The following is a 20,774-nucleotide window of genomic DNA, read 5'->3' on the forward strand; positions in this document are numbered from 1 at the left end:
TCAGCATTGAAATTCTCTTTTCCATCCACCTCTCATCAACATTCTGATCTCCTCATTGTCTATGATCACAGGTCAGTTCCCGCTCCTCTCCCTGTCAGTCAAATGAAAAGACATACAGATCCAAGGTCAAATACGTACAGAAATTCCAAGTGGGGCTATTGGAATATTCTGTCATCCTTTTTCTCATTTTTTCTTCACACATTTCTCTCTCTTCCTGAAGCACATCCACATGGGCACACATGCACACACACACACACACACACACACACATACACACACATGCATATACACACATACCTACAAGGACATATTTGAAGGCTCCTTTCTGCTGCTTTCATGGAAACCAAAATTGCTACCTATTACTCTGAATTTTATTACTTCTCTCTTTTGTTAGTGATTTCTTTGATATTATAAAATTATATTCTTCTTATTGTTCTTTACTGAGAACAGAATACTACAAAATTAACTTAATCTGCAGCACAAAGCTTATATTTTGTCGTAAAAAAAATCTTGACAGAATTGCTAAACCAGAAAATTGATGAACAACAGGATTCATTTCACTGTCTTTGAAAAATAAGATAGTCTCTCATCTCTCTAGCAGAGATTGTTTTCTGTCTTGTCTTAAAAGAGAATGAAACTTCAAATACTGCTTTTCAACCCAGGCTTCTTGGACATATATTTAAAATTCTTTAGAAATCTTCTTTTAAAATTATAGATTCTGTCAAATTCTAATTGTTAAAATTGACCATGTTTATAAAGTTAGCTTTTTCCCTAAAATATATATATATATATATATATATATATATAAAAACTTTTTTATTGATAAATTATATTAGGCACTGTATTTTCTGTACTATATTTATATCACATTTACTCTTAATGGTATGCAGGTCATTTCAATGCACTATTTATAAAAACATCACTACATGAATCCATTGTAATTAAAATCCTTTGTAAAATAATCATGTAAAGATTTTAGAACAATTGGAATTATTTTTGAAGACATTAAGCCAAGCAATTATTTTCATTAACCGTGATGTTCACACTATTCTGATGGTTATTATATGGGAGATATGGAAATCATGTAATGCATTGTTACTTTAATAAACTTATACTTTATTTGTGGAGATAAAATTTGAAAAGTTAAAACTTTAAGATATACTATACAAATGTATATCATGTTATAAATGGAGTGCTCTAAAAAGAGAGATAAACGATACCAGGAAAATAAGTAAAGACTTTCAGAAGAATACAGGTTTGGGCTTAGTGCCCTTATAAATGGAATTAATAAAAAATATAAATACACACACACTAAACTTCTTCAAAAAAAACCCCAAATATTGAAAAATAATGCTACTAAATAAAAATATGCTATAGTATTTTGGAGCCATATATATACGTTTAAGTGCAAAATTCAGCACACCCTAACCTTTTGCCTTAAGCAAGCCATTTCATCTTCCTGTGACTTATTTTAAAATCTGTGAAACCAGACCTGGTGTGGCTCGGTGGGTTCGGCATTGTTCTGGGGACCGAAGGGTCACCAGTTCGATTCCAGGTCAGGGCACATGTCTGAGTTGTGGGCTGGGTTCCAGATTGGGGGAGTGGAAGAAGGAACCCATTGATGTTTCTCTTACATGTTGATGTTTCTCTCTCTCTCTCTTCCTCCCTTCCCTTCGCTCTAAGGGTAAATAAATAAAATTAAAAAAACAAAACAAAAATCTGTGAGACTATCAATATAGAGATGTATTCTGATGATTAAAACTAAGATAATGTATTTAAGCACTGGAGCCAATTAGAGCTATCATGTATTTCTATGTTCCTTGTAGAACCAATAACTTTGGCATAGAGGAAATACACAGTAAATATACTGTTATTAGATTTGATGAAAATGTTCTTTCCTGCCATAAAAAATAGTCTATTTTTTCCTTGCACAAATTGTAAAATATGCAACGTAGAAACATAAAAATTATGTACAAAGTATATCTACAAGATATCAGCTTGTAAACATTAATAAAATAAATGACTTATTTTCAATAATGTTGCTTTGGAAATAACTAACTTAGTTCTTTTGTTACAGGAGATAACTGCAAGGCCACTGAATACAGCAAGTTGAAAAGCATGCTTTTAGATTTGCAAAATCAAAAATACATTACCCAAGAAAATGAAAACCCGAATGATGATGACCTACCTCGGAAGAAGTTGTTGGTGGATCAAATGTTTAAATATTTCGATGCCGACAGTAATGGACTTATAGATATCAATGAACTAACTCAGGTATGATTAATGATTAAATTAAGAAGCTTATTTAAATGTAACATATACAAAATTATTTACTTTTATTTGAACTTACTTTATATTAATAAAATGTATATTTAATCTATATTATTTGAGAATGTAGGCATACAATATTTTTAAAGTGACTTTATGTCATGTTTTACAGTTGTATTTATTTATTTTTTTCTTTCTTTTATTTTTTGGTTTTTCAATTACAGTTGTCCCACTTTTTCCCCCATTGCTCCCCCCACCCATCCCACCCCTTCTCCCACAATCATATCCCTCCCCGTTGATCATATGGTATTTTGCTTTCTTTGCCTGGCTTATTTCACTAAGCGTAATTCTCTCTAGTTCCATCCATGTTGTCGCAAATGGCAGGAGTTCCTTCTTTCTTTCTGCTACATAGTAATCCATTGTGTAAATGTACCATATTTTACAGTTTTAAATAAGAGACATTTGACAGGTGTCTATACATTAAATACATAAAGGAATTACCAGTTCTTTATTTTATTGCATTTATAAGATATCTTCAGGTATGTTCTTGAGCCTTTGTAATGCTTAATCTTCTATAAATCTTGTTTATTTAGTGTTCAAGGAAACTGTTGACCAGCAATTGAGCACTTCTATAACATAATGTAAATAAATTATTTAAGGTGATAATAAATTGTGGACATATTCCAGTACTTTTTCAATAACCAAGAATCAATTATAATATATTTAAATTTTATTTAATATTAAGTCCCCATTATTAAATTTCATTTCTTTGAAAATTGTCTCTAAATTATACATATAAAAAAACTTGTTATTAAAGATAATAAATTAATGAACAAAAGCTGTTTATGTGAGCCATCTGGAAAAATAGAAATATTTGTATGTGTGTGTCCCTGAGACAGACAGACAAGTTGAAGTAAATGTGATAGCCAGGTTAAATAATCTAAAGTAGTTCTGGATAGTATTGGAAATGTAAAATAAGGAACATATAATTTTTCCAGAAATATGTACAGGTTTCAGGAATTATTAGAAGAAAAAAACCTATCTAGAATGAGTAGGAAAATGTTGATAGCACTAAGGAATTTTGCTGACTTATCCTTACAGTGTATCTTGAGGTGTATTTTGCTGCTGTGAATAGCAGTTAATTTAGTTTTCAAAAAAATCAATAGTCTATTTCCATAACATTATACCATTCATATTTTATGGTAACTTTTATGGCTTATTTTTTTAAAAATCTGACATTATAGAATATCACTCCTATCATGCAAGTATTTCTAAGCTTTAGAACAGTGTAACTTAGTTTAGAGACTTCATATTAAAGTGACTGTGTGAGCAAATTGACTATAGTTCTTGCCATTTTAGTTAATTAAAATATATATCATTTTCATTATCTCTTCAATTCAGCCTACATTTATTGAGTAGTTACTAAGTCCCAGGTATTAGGATTTAAGCAACTGAATTCTGAACTTTTAGGGTAAATATAGAACATTTAATTAGGGTATCTTTGTTGTTATATATTTTATGATTTATTTTTCAGGAATGAAGCTCTGGAATATTATATTTATAGTAATATAAGAAATGAATAGTTAATTACACTAAAATTAATTCAGAATGTAAACATAATCACCTTGAACTATGTGTGTTTGACATATTTGAATATATTGTGCTTTTATTTTTGTTTTACTTCTTACTTTTTATTTTTATAATATTTTTAGTTTTTATTAACGCTTACACCACTGCAGTCATTTGATGGGTACAAAACATGATCTGACTAAATCTAGGTACTATCGTAATACGTGCATCTAAATCCAAAGGGGGAGTTGCTAATCATCGTGGAATGGCAATGGCAGCCCTTCACTTCTACATGTTTGAAGTTTCTGCTGAATTCACATTTGTATTAGTTTTCCAGGGTTGCCATAACAAAATACCGCAAACTGGGTGGCTAAAACAAATTCTCTCTCAGTCTCTTGAAGTCCAAATCCGAGGTGTAGACAGGACCATGCTCCTTCTGAAACCTTAAGGGGAGAATTTTTCCTTGTCTCTGTTAGCTTCTGGCCAACACCAGGCATTCCTTGGCTTGTACATACATCCCTCTGCCTCCGATGTCACATTTCTTCTCTGTCTGTCTTCTCATCAACGTGCCTCTTCTTAAAATGATACCAGGTAGCTCTGGCCAGTGTGGCTCAGTTGTAGCATCTACCAGTAGACTGAAAGGTCATGGGTTCAAATCCCATCAAGGTTCATAGCTAAGTTGCAGGTTCGGTCTCCAGTTGGTTGGGTATGTATGAGAGGCAACCAACTGATGTCTCTCTCTTTCTCTCAAAGCAATGAAAAAAATATTCTCAGGTGAGGATGTAAAAAAAAAAAAAAAAGGACACCAGTAATATTGGAAAATGTGCACTCTACTCTGGCATGGGCTCATCTTAAGCTACCTAATTACATCTTTAACAACACTATTTCATAAAAGGTCACATTCTGAGGTACTGGAGGTTAGGACTTTAAAATATCTTTTGGAAGGACACAATTCAACCAGTAATAAAGTTTATCTGCTACAAATTTACTTTCATTTTTTTACCTTTGACTGGAATTTGCTTTATGTCTGAAAAGTGTCCTTCCAGTTCATATGAAAGTTATGATGTAAGAGCAATAATTCTCTCCTGAAGTCCATTGATATCTTGGCTATCTATGAGGTACACGCAAAGAAGGATCTGGGAAAATAATGTTTACTGGCTCCCTTCTTTATACATTCCACTCTTTCCTCCTGAAATTATATAGTGGAAATGTTACTATTTCTTCCATCAGCAATCAACTATGAAAAGAGCAGAAGTTTATAACAGGCACCCTGGAGGAGATAAAATAAATTTCTAGCTATTTAGAGCACAGTTATTGTTTTTGACGTGTGTATTTTTAGGTTACAAGTGCTTTTTAGGAACCTACATGTTGTGTTATAACCAATAATGCATACACACTTTATTCATAAACTTGGAAACATATATCATAATTTAATAAAAAATTTGCAAATAATTTAAGAGTAAGAAGGAAAGGCTCATAATGGTGGCTGTTAATATTTTACAACCTATTATTTGCAGAAAATGTAACATGTAACCCAAGGTACTGCCAGTGACAAGTAAAAATTAAAGAACATGATTTGGCTTTGAGGTTTTATAAATACAGCATGAAAGCTGATTATACACATTCTATTCTTACTCGACATAATGAATATATATTCTAGAGTTGCTCTTGCAGTTTTTCAAGTAAATTAGAACCTAGAGGCCTGACTAGCTGAGAGGTAAAAGACATAATAAAAAGCAGTAGATAAAAGGGGGTAGCATCTTTAGTATCAGGGTTAACAACTTGTCATAGCAAGAAAATATTTGCTAATATATACCAGTCAGTTACAGGAATAGATTTAGTCCAATCACCTCTTTACCAGTCTAGTTTAAAGTGACTGTCTATAATGTAGAATTAGTCTTCCAGTCTGAGGCTGATTTTTGTATGTTGGAAAACTCCAGCAATAAAATACAAATTTGTCACAAACTAAAATTTTGTACTTTCAAAAGACTCATGTTTTATTAAGTTGATGAAATTGATGTTTGAACACTGTTAGATTTGTCATTGATAATTGAGGATCTGGAAGAGTTTAAACAGGTGGTAACAGAAGAGAAATGAACAAAGATTAAGGTGGGATATGCACTTTAAAAGGTCAAAAGAGAATGTTGAAATAGCAAAGGACTGAGTGACCTTAAATTAACGAAGGTCTTGGTTATTTTTTTTAAATGATTTTTCTTATGGTTATGGAATTTTGATTATAAAGCTTATGTTCAAATCACATATTTACTAGCTTTTAGCAATTTACTTAACTCTATGGCTTAGTTTTTGTTGTTGTTTTTCTATAGACTGGCAATGATAATAGTACCTAGTACATAAATTTGAGGTGATATTTATATGATTTATAATATGTAAGGTTCTTAGAACCATGACTAGCACAGAGAAATCATGATGTAATTTTTAGCCACAATTATATTTTCAAAGGTAATATTTGTGAGGATGCGATGATGATAATGAAAATAAAGAGTGCACATATGCTTGGATTGGAGTTGGAGGCAGCCGTCCGTCTCGAGAGACGATGGTGTAGCTAGCTTCTTAAGAGTCTATCTGCACCGCCGAGAATGGCTGTGCAGTCCGACTCGGGAGTGACACGGTATCTGTCTCCTCCCGTGTTGAATCGACATCTTGCAATGACGCTGGAGTGTCCTCTCCAGTGAAGCTGAAGCTACAGAGCCTGGGCAGGGTGATATGGAGGGTCTGCTGTTGCCCATGCAGCAGACCCCCCCTCTCTTCGCAGCTGAAGGGTCCAAGGGAAAGACGGAGTCAATACAGCTTGGCTTCAGGTGCGCCGCAGGAGTTGGCGGTGTTGACTACAACGTCAAACCGCCTTAGGGACTCCGGCTCCGGATTTTCTGTCGGGGTTTACTCCCTTAGCCTTTCCCCTGAAGAGGTATGCCGCAAGGCAGCGGAGGTTTTTTGGAGTCAGAGTTTTCCTTCTCTGATGTGCCCTGACTGGAAGATCGAACCAGCGACACTTAGCTCGCAGGCCGACGCTCAATCCACTGAGCCAAACCAGCCAGGGCTCTGCTTGGATTAGTGGATGAGCAATTAATCAATATTTCCACCATGCTCAGCCTTTGCATTTTTTTAATGCTTAGAATAGGATGGTAGGTGAGACCAAATCAAATATCATTAGTTAGCAGTCATTATGACCCAAAAATCTATATACGCATTATTAAACATGAAAGGAGTTTTGATAGCATGTTTTACAATGAAAATAATGTCTTGCAAAAGAAGAGAAATGATTTTGGTTATTCCAAGAAACTAGAAAAAATAAATGATAAGATGTTATTTATTTTGCTCATGTCATTTGAAGTACTCATCTACTTGTCTCATAAGCTAGCATGAGTATTGTTAAACCCCAAATTGTATCCTAGAGACAGGTAAATATTGCTGTTCTGCAACCTGTGGTGTTGGACATTTGTCTCCATAGTATATAGTGTCTGTGATTTTACAGATACAATGTTAAATTGAAGTGAACATAAAAAAGAATCATATATATATATTTTATTTTGAAATGATATATATTACACTAAAATATATCTATATATCAAGATGTCAAATACTTTAATGCAGTTTTTTCTTGCCCACAAAATTAAGCTACAAGAAATAAAAATATTATAGTAACTGAGCTAAGTAACATTAGTAGTAATAGTAATGATGCTATTATTATATTAAAATGTAATATCTGTTGGATATAGTAATATCTGTTGTCTGTTGTCTCCTTTCCACTTCTCTTTGTGTTATAAACACACACACACACACACACACACACACACACACAATATTCATTTGCAGAAAGCAATGTGGAGTTCACTGCAGATGTGTAGGGAGACAGAGGCTGGGTTTACATCACATAGTGCATGAATCACAAATTAAAATTGTTTCAGTGAAGCCCTTATACACCTTTCCCTTCCCTCAAAGTGGTCCATGGTGCACCTTGCATTTCCTATGCCATGGATGTGTCCCCAAGTTTATCTCTCAGCTTCAATCCTTCCATTTTATCTACAGGAGCTCCGAATTCCTTATTATTTAAAACAATGTGGTTCAAATGTACATTTTTCTCCTCAATTTGCATAACCAAAGATATCACATTTCACAATTACCAACATTTTTACCTTTATTAAAAACTAATGGCAAGTTATAGAATATCTGAAACCAATGTCTGTCACATTCTTCCCTGAGGGGGAAACACATCTTCAGACCTAGAGACTAGCAGAAATTCCCAGCCTCTGTCCTCACCATGTTTTTTATACCCATAAAGCACAGTAAAACCCCATAGGTCTCACTTTCCTCAAGTATGTATCAGGCCCACTTTTACACCTTGGGTGAGAATTTCTGCTTCCCCGAAGGATGTAGAGTTGGCTAGTAGAGTGGGATATCAAACTTGTTTTTGTACAGGAATAGAGCAGATTATCATTGTCTCCACTCCCATATAAGTTTCTTAACTACTGTGTGACAAAGAGGAGATTTCAATCATATTTTAAAAGTTTTTAGAGCACTTTTGTTTTGAAATGTCTATGCTCTCTTTACTGAAAATAGGTCGATGGACATTTTATTTAGTTCTAGGAAGCCCTTTATCTTTTCTTGAATCTGTGCCATATTGTATAGATCCCATTCAAAATGCAGACGTTGAAATGAATCCATCTCTGCCAGTAACCAACTCTGTGTGTTAAAGGCAAAACCAAATGCTCTGGCTTTTCCTGAGGACCATTCTGATAAGGTGTGAAAACTTGCTTGTTTGGTGTTCTACCTTAGTTCTACTTTCTAAATCTAAATTTGTATCTGAGGTTTATTTATCCTTTCTGGACCTCCCTCTGCATCCCTCTTAAATCGTATTCTCCAACAGTAAGAATTCAGTACTCTCTTTTGGTCTACTGCAAACTCCGAGCTTTAGTAACACCTGCTTCAGAGGAAATTGTTCTTGTAACAATATATTCTAAATTGGTTGAACTTTTCAATGTAAGTTTCATGGAATAATAGCTCATTGCAAGTCTTAACAGACATAGAAATAATTTTCTTTTTTTTAAATATGGTCACAAACTTGACCAGGGCATTCTGGTTTCTCCCCTAGGTGTTGTATATATGACCAGTGTGCTCAGGCACTCAGCTCCATAATAGTGCATTTGTGGTCTTAAGAGCATATAATATTTCTAAAACAGGCCTGAAATCAAGATTTTAGGATGATGTGACCTAAGGTGTGGACATATTCCTTCTGGCAGGCTGGCTTGTAGGAAAAGGTCATTGGAAGAGAAAAGGTTAATGATCGTTCATTATGAAAGGAAGCATAGAACTCTTCTGCATCATTTATTCACATGGATATTGAAGTTACTGGAAATATTGAAAGAGTAAGTAAAAGTGGACAGAAATATTGTGAATCAGGAGCTTATCCATTCACGAATTATGAGGTGAGAATAGCAGAGAATCATGTATCTGAGATTCAAAGAGTAGATCCTATCTATCCATCTGGTGAAGCCTGGGTTGCAATGAGGAAATAATGAAGAAGTGCCAATAGGGATGCATATAGCTGTTTACCATTTTTGCACTTGGATTAAATGGATCTAAGAAGAAAATAATCTTCCAGTTGTGAAAATTATTGGGCACATTCTTTTCTTAAGGGACAGCCAGATTTTTAAAAAGTCATTATGGCAAAGAACATGTTTTTATAAGAAATGGGAAGCAAAAAGGAATTTCCTGATCAGAGTGCAGTATTCCCAGAGGGCACTTGGGTGAGTCTGAGTTGGAAAGGAATAGAAATTGGGTCAGACTGGGAAATGTGCACAATCATAGGAGGAGACTTGGATTTCATAGGGTCTCAGAGATTAGCCAGGGTATGAAGCACAAAGAAATTTGTCCACATTGTTCTTTGAGGAAAATGAGCAACCATTTCTTGCACTGTGGTCCAATATACTTAATCCTCAAGGTAAAAGAGGATACACAGTTTAACATTATTTGCTGCAAAAGCCCCCTTGAGTTTGTTGGCACTATTTGGAGAGAAACTGAGGCATATTAAAAGTTTAAGAGTTTATTTGAACAAAAATTCGTTCAAAATGGGCAACCAAACTGGAAATGGTTAGAAGCACTCCACAGAGAGGAGTTGAGGAAAAACTTTTATAGAAAAAAAAAGGGGGGGGGGGAATTATTGATTTGCTGTAGTTTAAACCAAAGGCTGTTTGTGATTGGTTTTCATTAGGTTTTGATTTAGTAACCTTGAGGCATTTATAGGCTCAGAGTATGGTTTACTTATGTAAGCACTTCTGCATTAGAGCTTCCTCAGCCTAATGACCTCTTATTTAATTAATTTAAAAGCAGCTAATATAGGGTTCTGGAGGAGGAATGACACTAACAGCTTGGAAAATCTCCTTAGGTCTCTTCCAATTTCCTAAAATAACACTTGTAGAATTTAAGTAAGCAAAGTCATTCTATCATGATTCTGAGTTTAAATAAGCATCTGTATTGAGTATATTGATTTAGTTTTTCTTCATTTAGATTTTGTCATCTTAATTAGCCGATTCACAATAAGAATGCGTATTAGAATGAAATATTTCCCTACTGTGCATATATGCCAACTCCTTAATAAAATAATAAAAAGAACTACTTGTTCACGGGATTTAGATTATTATATTATACATATTTGACTTAAAAAGCCATTTGCTCAATGACTACCGTATGTGAATACGTTTACAAAATTAAATTAAAAGTAGGAATAAATAAGACTAGATATTTTTAAGCCAACAGTATGGGCATGGAAAAGGTGATTTTGCAACTTTTGTACCTAACAATTTTCTTTAAAAATTATTAAAAATGTTATATAGGGAATGGGCACTTAATCTTTATTTCAAGTTTATAAAGTCTATTACATTTTAAAAGATTTTTAGAGGTTCTAATGTCTAGTCAGCATATTTATTTAACACTCTGAGATTGGTAAGAATTGTTTTGTTTCAGATAAAATGCTATTTTAGTGGGGATAATTAAGTACAAATACCTAAGCACTTTTATGGATAAAGAAGAATGATAAGTGAGAACTTCCAGAAAATGCTTTGGTAATTAATGCCCTTTAACATTTTAAAAGCCCATAAACCTATCAGGTATTCGAAGTAAGGGCAAAGAAACCAGATGTTTGATTTAGAAAGGCATTGGCAATGCCAGCAGATAGATCCTAGTAATACTGGGAATTTCTTTTCAAGTGCTGAAGATTTCAGAGTAATGATAACAGCAACAATTAGCACTTAGAGAAAGGTAATTGTTGATTTTGGTGCAACTCAGTGTTATAATTAAAAACCAGTACTTTCGTGTGTATCTGGAAACATAAGTAACTGTTGCCAGAGGTAGACTGATCTGGAAATAGTTTATTGCTAAGTCGCAGGAAATGAGCTTGGGTGACTCACATGTAGGCGGATTTGAGAAACAGTGGCAAGATTTAGCGGAAGAGCGGGCAGGGCATATGACTGTGAAGAGGCTGCCACATCGCCTCGCCCACAATCAGGTGGCTGAGCTCCGTCTTGCTGTGGAAAAAGTCCAGCCCTTAGGGCTGCAGGCCTACACTTGGGCCCACCTAGCCCCAGAGAAGGGCCAGGGCCCAGAAATTCTAGGCCATTAGCCCAACGTCAGCATCGGAAGCTTGAGGAGTCTGTTGTAGTCTCTGTTAGTCTCGTTCCCCTCTGGCCCGCTGTCGGTGCTGTGCTTGGACCTGCAGGGCTGTGACACCCAGGCCTGCGCTAATGCTACGGAGCACTAGAAACTCCTGCCCTTGTTACGCTTTGGTTATATTTCCCTAGGCTTGGGAGAGAGTAAGCTTTCTTACTATCCAATCTCTTTCCAGGATCTTTCTGGGGCTATGTGGTGACTCACCCTATCCAGACTTTTTCCTGGATCTTCTGCGTTTCTTGACCTTATCTTATTCAATCCTTCTCCCAGGCTACACTCCTCCCCTTTACCATCACTATTTGGGCTCCTACTGTGCATGCCTCTGTTCTTTGTCTTCATCTGGCTCCTGCTGCCCATTCGCTTAGAAGGGCTTCCCTCTCACAGTCTTGGCTTCTACCGTGCCTGCGCCCCAGCAGAGGAATTTCCTCCCCTCCCTGGTTCTCCCTCCACCCCATACCCGCCCGGGGTGATCGCAAAGCCTCCACTTCTTAGTCAGTCTTAATGTTTGATTTCATTTGCCCTCTTCCTTTGTTAATACATAGCTAACTGCTATAGATAACATTACTAGTTTCAAATATGTTTTAAAATGCTGTTCATAATATAAAAGAGACAACTGAAAAATTATAATTATTTTTTTAAGTATAAACATATTATTTGTATCTTTCCATTAGAATGTCAAGGTGTATTTTAAATTTTGGCATACTTACTCTGAGAACCCCTATGAGCCATGTAGAAGGCTTTAAAAATATGATACTTTTCTTTTCACCAGAGGTTTAATAATGTTATCTCTTCAGATGGTCATTTTAAAAGAATTAATATTATCCCTATATTATTTTGTAATGCTTTCTAACATGTTAATTTTAATTATTTTCATTTAATCCTTTTTTTAATATACCTATTGTAGTGTGGCATCAGTTACATATGATTAAACAATTATAATACTAATTATTACCCTGTCCTTTCATCTTGTTTATTTTTGGAGCACTGTTGACAATTAATCATTTTGTTTATTTAATTTTTTGATTGCATATACCCACCCATCCTCTCTAGCATATTACCTGCATGGAGGCAGAGATGGTGTCGTTCTTATTTACTGATTTATTTCCAGCCCCAGCACAGTTCCTGGCATATTTCTTGCAAAGAGAAGGGAAAGAAAGAGGGAGGGCAAGAGGAAGATGAGAAATGAAGGGCGAAAGTACACAGGAACGTGTTCAGACTAAGTAGTAGAGGGACTGACCCATATTAAGTATGAAGGGGAAGCTTAAAGCTAATGCCTAGAGATGGGTATTCCTACCAAAGGAATATTTTTATTTTCTATTAGGCTTTGATGTAATCGACACATTTGCCATGTAGACGAATGATTTTCTCTGTCTCTTCTTAACTTCACAAATGTGATCAACTTTCCTTAAAATCAAGGATTCCTGAGCTCTGATTATAGTAAGGTCATTGAGACTTTGATATGGTCATAATTAGCTTGAGAAAAATGGTTTGTCTGAGAAAAAGATCAGATAACTTGAACATATGAACGATATGTTTGTTCATGAATTCACAGTTGCCAGGCTCTCCTGTCTCCACCAAGGAAGGCAAAGAAAAGAACATAGCACTGGCAGGTTCTACTCCTCCATCCTCTTATATCTCTTCACCCATAGTCTCATCGGCATGACCTACCATGAGACCATCAAAATCAATTTCATGTATATTATACCTTTTATAAGTGTCAGTATAATAGTCTTGGATTTCCAAGGCATGCCATATCTCCGTAAATCTAATGCTCACACATTTCTATAACAAGGAGACAGTTTTCTATATCCACTTCTAACATGTTCTGTTTCTCTTTCCAATTTTATTTATTTTTAGATTACTTATCATTATCTGACATACTCTGTGTTTAACTTGTTTATTTCTTTGCTACTCCTTCACTGGAATGTAAGTTTCACATGGGAGGGACTTTTGTATGTCTTTCTGTTGACTGTTTTCTGGACCTATGACAATCTGTCATAGAGTCGACAGTCAAAAATGATTTGTTAAATGGATGATGTAATACATGAATATAAAATAATACTAAGGAGAATAGCTTGTTTTGGGGAGAAACAGGTTTTGTTTTGTTTTATTTTATTTTGTTTTAATTTTCTGTCTTGGAACAAAAAGAATATAGTACCAAAATATCAAATCATCTTTGAGTTACTACAAGTCCACATGCAACTTGGACAGTTCTATTATGCTGATGTCAAATCTATCCCCTCTTAAAAAGTCTGTGTGTCTGAGCTCCCTTGAAGACATTCATTCTGCTGATATTTCTGTCTAGTCACAATGACTCTAATATTTTAGTCAGGATTAAACAAAAGTATTTAAAAAATTAATTTTTCTAGTCTTAACAAGTTCACCAAAACCCTGGTAAGTTCAGGAAATGTCTTCAATAGTCTACAATAGAAAACATAACATTATAAGTGGCCTACTAGACTGAAGTTTCATCATAGATACTAAATGATAAAATATTCAATGACTCTAGTCCTGCCATGAATTACTAGTTCAAAAGTAAGTACCTCTTTGTTGTGAGGAGCCAAGAGTGGGAAGTTTTGAAACCTGTGCCAGACAGAAAATGAAAGAGGTTCAGGGAATTATCAAAGCCCTACAAGCGTGCCAAAAAAATGCTAAATGTATTACTATATCCAGGGGAAAGAAATCTACTTAGATTTTCTATCATGCTTTCTTCCCCATAGTCAAACACTCAAGACTTTAAGGCTATCAACTCTGGATATCTAAGGCAATTTTTCCATGCTATTGAAAGCACGGAACAGTACCTCCGTAATGAGAAACACCCCAGGCTGTACCAAAGTTCCATCAGGGAACTTATAGGAGAGAAGAATTTATGAGAGATCATGTTTTAACTAAGCTACATTGACCAAAAATGGAATCAATGAGGAAAACATGTATTTAAAATATTGATGAGTGACGGAATGCATCACTTTTTTCCTGTACATGGACATGGCTCAGTATAGAAGAACAGGGTCTTTAGTATGGTCACTAGCCAGACCATGAGTTTTCTAGGGCATGCATAAAAATAGCATGCCCAGCTTAAGTTCTATGATCATGATCAAACCAAGATCAAGCTAGCCTGATGCCAGAGCCAGCATTCAGGAAAAAGGCAGCTTGTTCTCTTGGTCTCGTACATGATTTAATTAGAGTAAAATATTAGAACAGAATTAAATATGAGAGAGAAAATGATGACAGCTTTCCCCTCAACTTTCTCTTCCATCTTCACCTTATTACAAAAAGGTGTGAGAGTAAAAATCATTAAAAATATTGTTAAAATACCTGACCACATCCTGGTGCCACTGAATCCTAAAATTATCACAATAGCATTATGGATCTTTAGAAAGAGTATAGCAAGGTAAGATCAAATACATGGTTTCCTCGCTGACCCAGGAAAGTCATTTTCCACGCTCTGACAATTAACAGATGTAGAATGACTGAGAGCGCTGTTCCTTTCTAAGTAGAAAAACAGTATTTGCTTTCTCATTAGGCTGATAGGAGAGATGGCTAAAGCCATCTTAGGTAGTTTTGTAATCCCTCCAGCTGGACTGTCCTCAAGTGTAGTGTTTAATTCTTGCTATCAACAGTATCTATTTAAAGGGACCAGTTAAAGCAGACAAACGTTTTGCCTTTTTTGCTGGCTCTAGGGCAGGAACTATCAGCTTAACCAATAGAACTTGAATACCATGTGTAAGAATAGAGAATGCATTACGTGTTCAAAGTTATATTTAGCAGTGAATATGTTGTCGTTGTATATTATTCCTCAGGTGCCTAAAGATGGGGCTGGGCATTCTAGTGGCTCACATGCTAAGGTCCATTCTCAGACCTGTCTCAACAGATCATCCACATTCAGTTGTAAGTGAACTTTTAACATACGAGTGTTAAAAAAAAAAAAGGTTTAAAAATAGCTCAAATGCGTCTGCAAATCTTTAGAAATTAGAATCACAAATCTGTCATTGATATAACAAAGAAAGTCTGAAACATACAGCTCTACTGCAAGAAGCAGTAATGCATTGTGATTGCACAACCCTAACAAGCACAGACTGGTTTGAAAATCTATGTAAGAGTCATTATCTTTAACTTTAAATGATTCCTTTGGGTGTGTATTATATGTTGTCTTGCCTCTGACTATACATGTGTATACATGTATGTGTGTTTGTGTGTAATCTTATTACAACCATGAAAGAGAGAGATGTTACTATCTTCAATTTCTAATTGGGGAAAGGTTAAGTGACTTGCCGGAAATTATAGAACTGTTAAGTGGCTTTGCAGGAACTGAACCCAGAACTGGCTCACTTCATAGCCTATTTTCTCATTATCCTGCTTAACTTTTTAAAAAACACACACTGTGATGCGCAGCTCTAAGCAAGATGAACTACTGCCTCTGTCTGTGGGAGAATATGAGAGCCCATGGAGCTACCTGGAATGCATAAGTGTTTTTGAAAAATTGGGGGAAGCTTTTTTGTATGGCAGGCAATAATCCAAAGCAGGAGAGTACAAAAAAGCTCCAGCTTCAGTCCATAGGACAGAGCATAGAGAAGAAAAGCAGTTTGGGGCCTTTTTTAACGCACACTTGCATAGATTTTCATCATCAATTGGTTAATTCTATCTGGTTCCTGGATACAGTCATTTGCTTAATAGCTCCTTTGTGTGTGACCAAGGGAGTTAATGCACAATCCCAAATGGCTTCACTTTCAGTGGGGAGATTGGGCAGAGGAGTAAGAACAGTCTAATTCCATTTTCACAAATAATACAAGGACAAAAGTTGAAACGAACTATTTTACTTGTTCTTTGGGAAAGAACCCTGTTTTATTTCATAGTGGTCAGTAGGTCACTGAGACACAGGAAGCGATTTTCACGTGGAGATATGTCCTTGAGTCAGTATAAATGGAGCAAAGTAAATGAATGAAATACAAAATATTCCTTTAATGTTCATATTTTCTGTGTCCTACTTTGAGATCTTTATTAGAGCATTCAGACCAAATCCTAAGTATCTATCTTAAATTTATATCTTTGAAATGGTTAAAGATTTGTCCAGTAACTAAAAATGAGATTTTTTTTGATTCAGTTCTTTGCCAAACCGCACACTTAAAATGATCTATTAATTGCTTATTACACATAATTAATAATACTGTAGAAATATTAAGGTACAGATATGATTGTATGGTTATAATTTTCTTGTCAGGTGATAAAACAGGAAGAACTTGGCAAGGATCATTCAGATTGTATTTTGTATGATCTACTGAAATACGATGATTTTAACTCTGACAAGCACCTGGCTCTTGAAGAATTTTACAGAACATTCCGTAAGTATAAGATTCATTCCTTTATCCCTCTTTCACTTTTTTTCTGTTTATTTACACAAAATGATATATTTGCTTGGTCTCAAAATACAAGCTCTTTCTTAAGAGAAGTCATCTAGTTGAGATAGTTTAAGTGCCTTGTTATATTAAAATATATGTAAAAGCTACAAGATTTAGTAGTTGTAAAATAAAGAGATGGAAATATTTGCTAACCCTGATTCTAGTTTAAGACATTGAATCCTCAGTGCATTCTCCAAGGTTATTTTAGAGTAGAAGCAGCACTTGACTAGTTTTCCTGGTGTAACAAAAATAATTTTATTATTTGCATACTGACATTTTTACTTTACTGGGAAAGCAAATTAGATGATTGTAACTTTCTGTATATATTTCAATTCAATTTATCGGGGTGACATTGGTTAATAAGATTATATAGGTTTCAAGTGTACATTTATAGGATACATGACATGAATATTGCATTGTGTGCTCACCACCCAAAGTCGAATCATCTTCCATCACCTTATATTTGGCCCCCTTTACCCTTTACTATCCTCCTCTCTAACCATCATACTGTTATCCATGTCTATGCATTTTTTTCTTGTTTTTTCACTTGTTGCTTACATATATATGGTCCTTAACAATTTCTATCTGACAGGTTATTTTGCTTATCATGATATTCTCTAGGTCCACCCATGTTGTAAATTGCAGTATTTCATCTTTTATTATGGCTAAGTAGTATTCCATGGTATATATGTGCCACATTTTCTTTATCGTATATTTTAATAATAATCTTTAGCATAAGAATGAAAACATATTTAAGTTCTTTTGGAATAATTTATATTGTTTAAATTGCTTAAATTGATTCTTTGCACTTTAGAGAATTATAAAGATGACTTGGTAAAAAAATTTTGCCAGTTATTCTTTTAAAATAATTCAAAGAGAAAGAACTATGAGACAAAAAAAAAAAAAAAGACAGAAAAGAAAAGTTTAGGAGCTGTGTGTAAGAAAAATAGAAAAAAGAAATGAACTGGTTGGTATTTAAAAATCACCAATTAGTTAAATAAAATTTATTTCAACATGTGAAACCAATATGTTTTATATAAACATACATTATACATTAAATATATACATATACATGCATTACATATTTCTTTCCAAGAAATAGGATTTGTACTGGGTAAAAAAAGATTATTTTTTAAAATTATGCCTCTGCCCTCTATCAGCGACCTGATACTGCGGACAGTACTTAAATCTCTGAAAATCCATATAAATAAGGACAGCAATTTACTTATCACATGAAATTTTGTATTAAAATCTTGAATTATATTTTATGTAATACTTGATACAAACAAATTAATATATGTGAAATAGTTGCACATTACAAGCTTTAAGGCAAAAGAACCTATGCACCCCTATGTTCATAGCAGTTCTATTTACAATAGCCAAGTGCTGGAAACAGCATAAGTGCCCATCAGTAGATGAGTGGATTAAAAAACAGTGGTACATTTACATAATGGAATACTATGCAGTAGAAGGATGAAACTCCTCCCCTTTGTGACAGCATGGATGGAACTGGAGAGAATATCCTAAGTGAAATAAGCCAGGTGGTGAAAGATAAATACCATATGATCTCACCTATAAGAGGAACCTGATGAACAAAACAAACAAATGAGCAAAATAGAACCAGAGACATGGAAACATGGATCAGACTGACAGGTACCAGAGGGGAGGGGGATAAGCGGGAAAAGAAGGGGAAGGGTCTAGTCAAGGAACATGTATAAAGGACCCATGGACGTGGACAATAAGGTGGGATTGGCTGAGGGAACAGGGCCGGGGCCGGGAGGGACAGGGCAGGGAAGAGTAATGGGGGAAAATTAGGACAACTAATTGAACAACAATAAAATAATATATATTAATAAATAAAATAAGTGTGAATAATTTATTATTTTCATGAAAGCACAGCCAAGACTGAGTAATGATCCCTTGCAATATCAGTAAATAAGAACCTTGCCTGTAATATTGATGATTGCACATATCAGAAGGAAAAATAATACTGTTCAGGGGGTATGGTTTGTAGTTGTTATAGAAGGCAAAGTAATCAGTATATTGTTCTGATAAATAATATTCTGTGATTCAAAAATCTGAATAATCAATAAAAGTGTTCAGTAGAGAAATAGTAAAACGTTGTTTATAAAGGAGCCAGATTGTATTAGGAACTATTAATGTGGATAGAAAATATATAGGATTTTGTTAAGTATTAGAAGCTAATATGGTTATAATTTTATAAAAGTTATAGCAAATAACTGAATTTAATGAATATTGTAATTATTCTGCCATTAGGTCAAAATTCTACATAACACAAAAGGTCTATATTTTTAATATTCTGAGTCACAAAAATATTAGGTAATAAAAACTTTTGTAATAAGCAATCATATTGTAAGCTTTTTCTTCAGATAACCACAAAACTATCACTTAATAATGATAAAATGATGTTCACATAATTATTTAGAGAACACATTTTTTTAAGTAATGCTGGAATTATATGGGGTATTTTAATTATCCTGGAATCTCGCCAAACTGTTTTCTGAAAGGTAGTTACATTTTCAGTGTTACGTCCTTATTTAAAAAGATCATCAAACTGTATAATGACCCTTTGGAGATAGGAAAATTAACTTGTATGGATGTATCTTCACTAACAAAAATGTGTTTTTACTTAATTGTGAATAGAATATATATATCAATTTCTTTCTCTCCATATGTTATAATTTATTATAGTACTTTACAATGAAACCAACTTTCTGAAGTTCAATAACAGGCTTTGTATAACGGTATGATTTTAAAAGTTATTCTATTATAAAAGCCTAGGTAGTATAATGAATAAAATGTGTAACAACTACCGATGTGTGTAGAGTATTGTGATAGTTAAAGCAACTTGAAAAGATAGAATTTTTTTCCCTTAGGAATATATAATCTTAAGCAGGCAGTGATAAAAATGACAAATAAAAGAATAAACTAATAATTTTTTACATCCAGAGTGCATTTCCCCTGACAGTACCTAAAAAAAATAATAATAAATACATAAATAAAAAGAAAAGGAAAAAAAATCAGGAAACTAGAAAGCTCCTAAATGAATATCCACAAAAATAAGCTAAGGCCAGAAAACTTGAAAACTCACTTTGATTTACTGGTAGACACAATGATAGACAGATTTCTTGGGTACCAATTTTTTAATCTTTCTGCCATGATGTGAAATGAAAGAAAGCAAAATAACAGTTAATTCCAAACAGGAAAACATTAATGCTAACAAACAGCACATTATCAACTATTAATTATACTATTACAATGTTATTACAGTAGTTGTAGGGTTTTCTATAAAATAGCTTTATTACTTTCTGAATAAGATGAATTATTTTAATATTTCTAACAGGGATTATATGATATTCTTCATTTCTCTCCAGAGTTATTGGCATTATTTTAAAACTTCTTTGATTTTTAATAAGGTATTTAAACTAAATCCTCACTGCGATAATCAAGTATTCCTTATCATGTATTATTTGATTAACAAATTTAAATCTATTTAATGTGATCAAATAAGTTTTAAGTGATGTCAGTGACATAGTTGGGGATACTTAGAGGAAACAGTGTCCTCTGGTCACATCATGGACACGCCTCTCCCTGGCATTTTGTTGTCTTAAATATTTTTAATGAAGTGTAGGTTTTTAAGGCAAAGTTTTTTTTAAAAATAGAATTAAAAGTGACTTAATAGTGCCGTTATTAACTACAAAGTCTTGAATGAATATACAAAAACTCAGTGTTTTATTTTCTTCCAACTCAAAATTAAATTAAAATTTTGATTCAGTTGATTTGCATGGGATACTGTATTTTTACTTTAAATCTGTAGGTAAATACAAGTGACTTGCT

At 34.1% G+C, this 20,774-nt stretch overlaps 1 protein-coding gene across 1 annotated transcript in view; it reads left to right on the forward strand.

The window, feature by feature from the left end:
• FSTL5 (follistatin like 5) overlaps positions 1 to 20,774 on the forward strand; it is a 494,569-nt gene that overhangs the window by 236,348 nt on the left and 237,447 nt on the right. The window contains exons 4-5 of the mRNA XM_090288197.1: positions 2,078 to 2,274; positions 16,739 to 16,859. Coding sequence (XP_090144323.1) covers positions 2,078 to 2,274; positions 16,739 to 16,859 — 318 coding nt within the window. The remainder of the gene's footprint in view (positions 1 to 2,077; positions 2,275 to 16,738; positions 16,860 to 20,774) is intronic.

This window comes from Furipterus horrens, unplaced genomic scaffold, assembly GCF_987537825.1.
Source record: "Furipterus horrens unplaced genomic scaffold, mFurHor1.1.pri manual_scaffold_10, whole genome shotgun sequence".
Lineage (NCBI taxonomy): Eukaryota > Metazoa > Chordata > Mammalia > Chiroptera > Furipteridae > Furipterus > Furipterus horrens.